Below are 1,602 nucleotides of genomic sequence, written 5' to 3' on the forward strand. Positions count from 1 at the left end.
TATCTTAAATAATTTTTGAGATATAACGAAAAAAAGAAAAATTAATTTACATATAAAGGGTGGTTTCATACCTTTAAACCGTTTTTTAGCCCCAACTGATAATTTTTAAATTCATCTATTTATATGATCTCAAAGTGTACTGATATTTGATTATATATGAAACCATTGTACACAAAAATGATTGCGTTTTGTCGGTAAAACAAACGATTTCAGCAACCCCTTAAAAAAAGTTGTTGTTTCAGCAAGACATCTGCGGTCGAAACGCTTTACGGCGTCCCTGACAAACCCTTGCCGACTCGGATTGCTGAAATGGATGTCGAATGTTGACGCAGCTTAATTTTTTTCACGGTCGCTTACCATCCTCGAGAGTCGACGCCACAACTTCCTGCGTCATGGGACCGGGTCCGAGGGCGTTGAACGCTTGAACGACCACGCTGTAACGCGTGAACTTCTTCAAGTTCGTCAAATGATGCTGGCGTCCGGGCATGGACGTTCTTGCCAAACCCAGAGCGACGCTCGCCGTCGAGATCCGTCTTTCCACGGTTTTATACGTGTACTGCTCCGCCCCCAACCTGAATTTCGCAAGAGAGTGTTCGTTACACCTGGCTCGTATGATTAATTAGTTTGCCGAAAGGGTGTCAAGTGTCTCCTTTTACCCCAAAACTTTGGGCGAAGTTTCGAGGGCAAACTTGGGATTAGATTACTGTGTGAAAAATGCAAAGATAATATGGAATTATGTACATGACACACTTGGCAGAAGGTATAACAAGATAAACTTAAAATAGTAATTATAAATATATAACAGCAAGAAAAATCGAAAATTTTGCTTTTTACATAAATATTCCAAAATATGCAGTTTATATAAAGTAAGAGATAAGTGAGAAGAGCTATGCAGAAAGAGAGAAATAGAAAGAGGGGAGGGAGGAGGAGAAAGCTTGTACACGGAAAGAACAATTTTGCTGAATCCAGATCTGAAAATAATTTTTGTTCAATAATCAAAATTATTTTGTACAAAAGTCAAAATGATTGCTTGAATATCAACACGTTTTATAGCAATACTTATCAGTTTTAACATTCTAATTACAAATTATTTTGATAATTCAATAAAAAATTATTTTCAGATCTGTTTTTAGCAAAATTTTTATGTCTTTCAACAAAATCGTTCTTTCCGTGTACATTAAATTAAAATGCAGAATTAAAATTCTAATGGAGACAAGTATAAGTGGTAAAAAGGTAAAGTAAAAATGGCAGAACCGTGTATATACGTATAAGTTACACGATCGAATTTATATCGATCCAGCCGAAAGTAATTAGCATCCTAGAAAGACGGGGAAAAAAAATGATATATAGAATTTAACTAGTTTGTGGTAAAAACGCTCTACAATAAAAGCGTACTGGAACGATGTAACAAAAGGTCGGTGTAAAAAAAAGCCTATAGTTTTTCGAGGATTTGTCAGCGTTGCCCTAGGCGGATAAATAACTGACCCCGAGATAGCTCGTCGTTTATTAATGGCGCGTGAATTCTACGGTATCAGCTCTGTGGGCTGAAATACAGGAAGTTGGAGGCCGTGTGCGCCGAGTGTATATATATATATATATATA

At 36.6% G+C, this 1,602-nt stretch overlaps 1 protein-coding gene across 1 annotated transcript in view; it reads right to left on the reverse strand.

Annotated features, from left to right (window-relative positions):
• LOC105456293 (Down syndrome cell adhesion molecule-like protein Dscam2) overlaps positions 1 to 1,602 on the reverse strand; it is a 78,207-nt gene that overhangs the window by 15,327 nt on the left and 61,278 nt on the right. Inside the window, exon 12 of the mRNA XM_011700240.1 lies at positions 358 to 572. Coding sequence (XP_011698542.1) covers positions 358 to 572 — 215 coding nt within the window. The remainder of the gene's footprint in view (positions 1 to 357; positions 573 to 1,602) is intronic.

The sequence above is a fragment of the Wasmannia auropunctata genome, unplaced genomic scaffold (assembly GCF_000956235.1).
Source record: "Wasmannia auropunctata unplaced genomic scaffold, wasmannia.A_1.0 LD335728.1, whole genome shotgun sequence".
Classification (NCBI taxonomy): domain Eukaryota; kingdom Metazoa; phylum Arthropoda; class Insecta; order Hymenoptera; family Formicidae; genus Wasmannia; species Wasmannia auropunctata.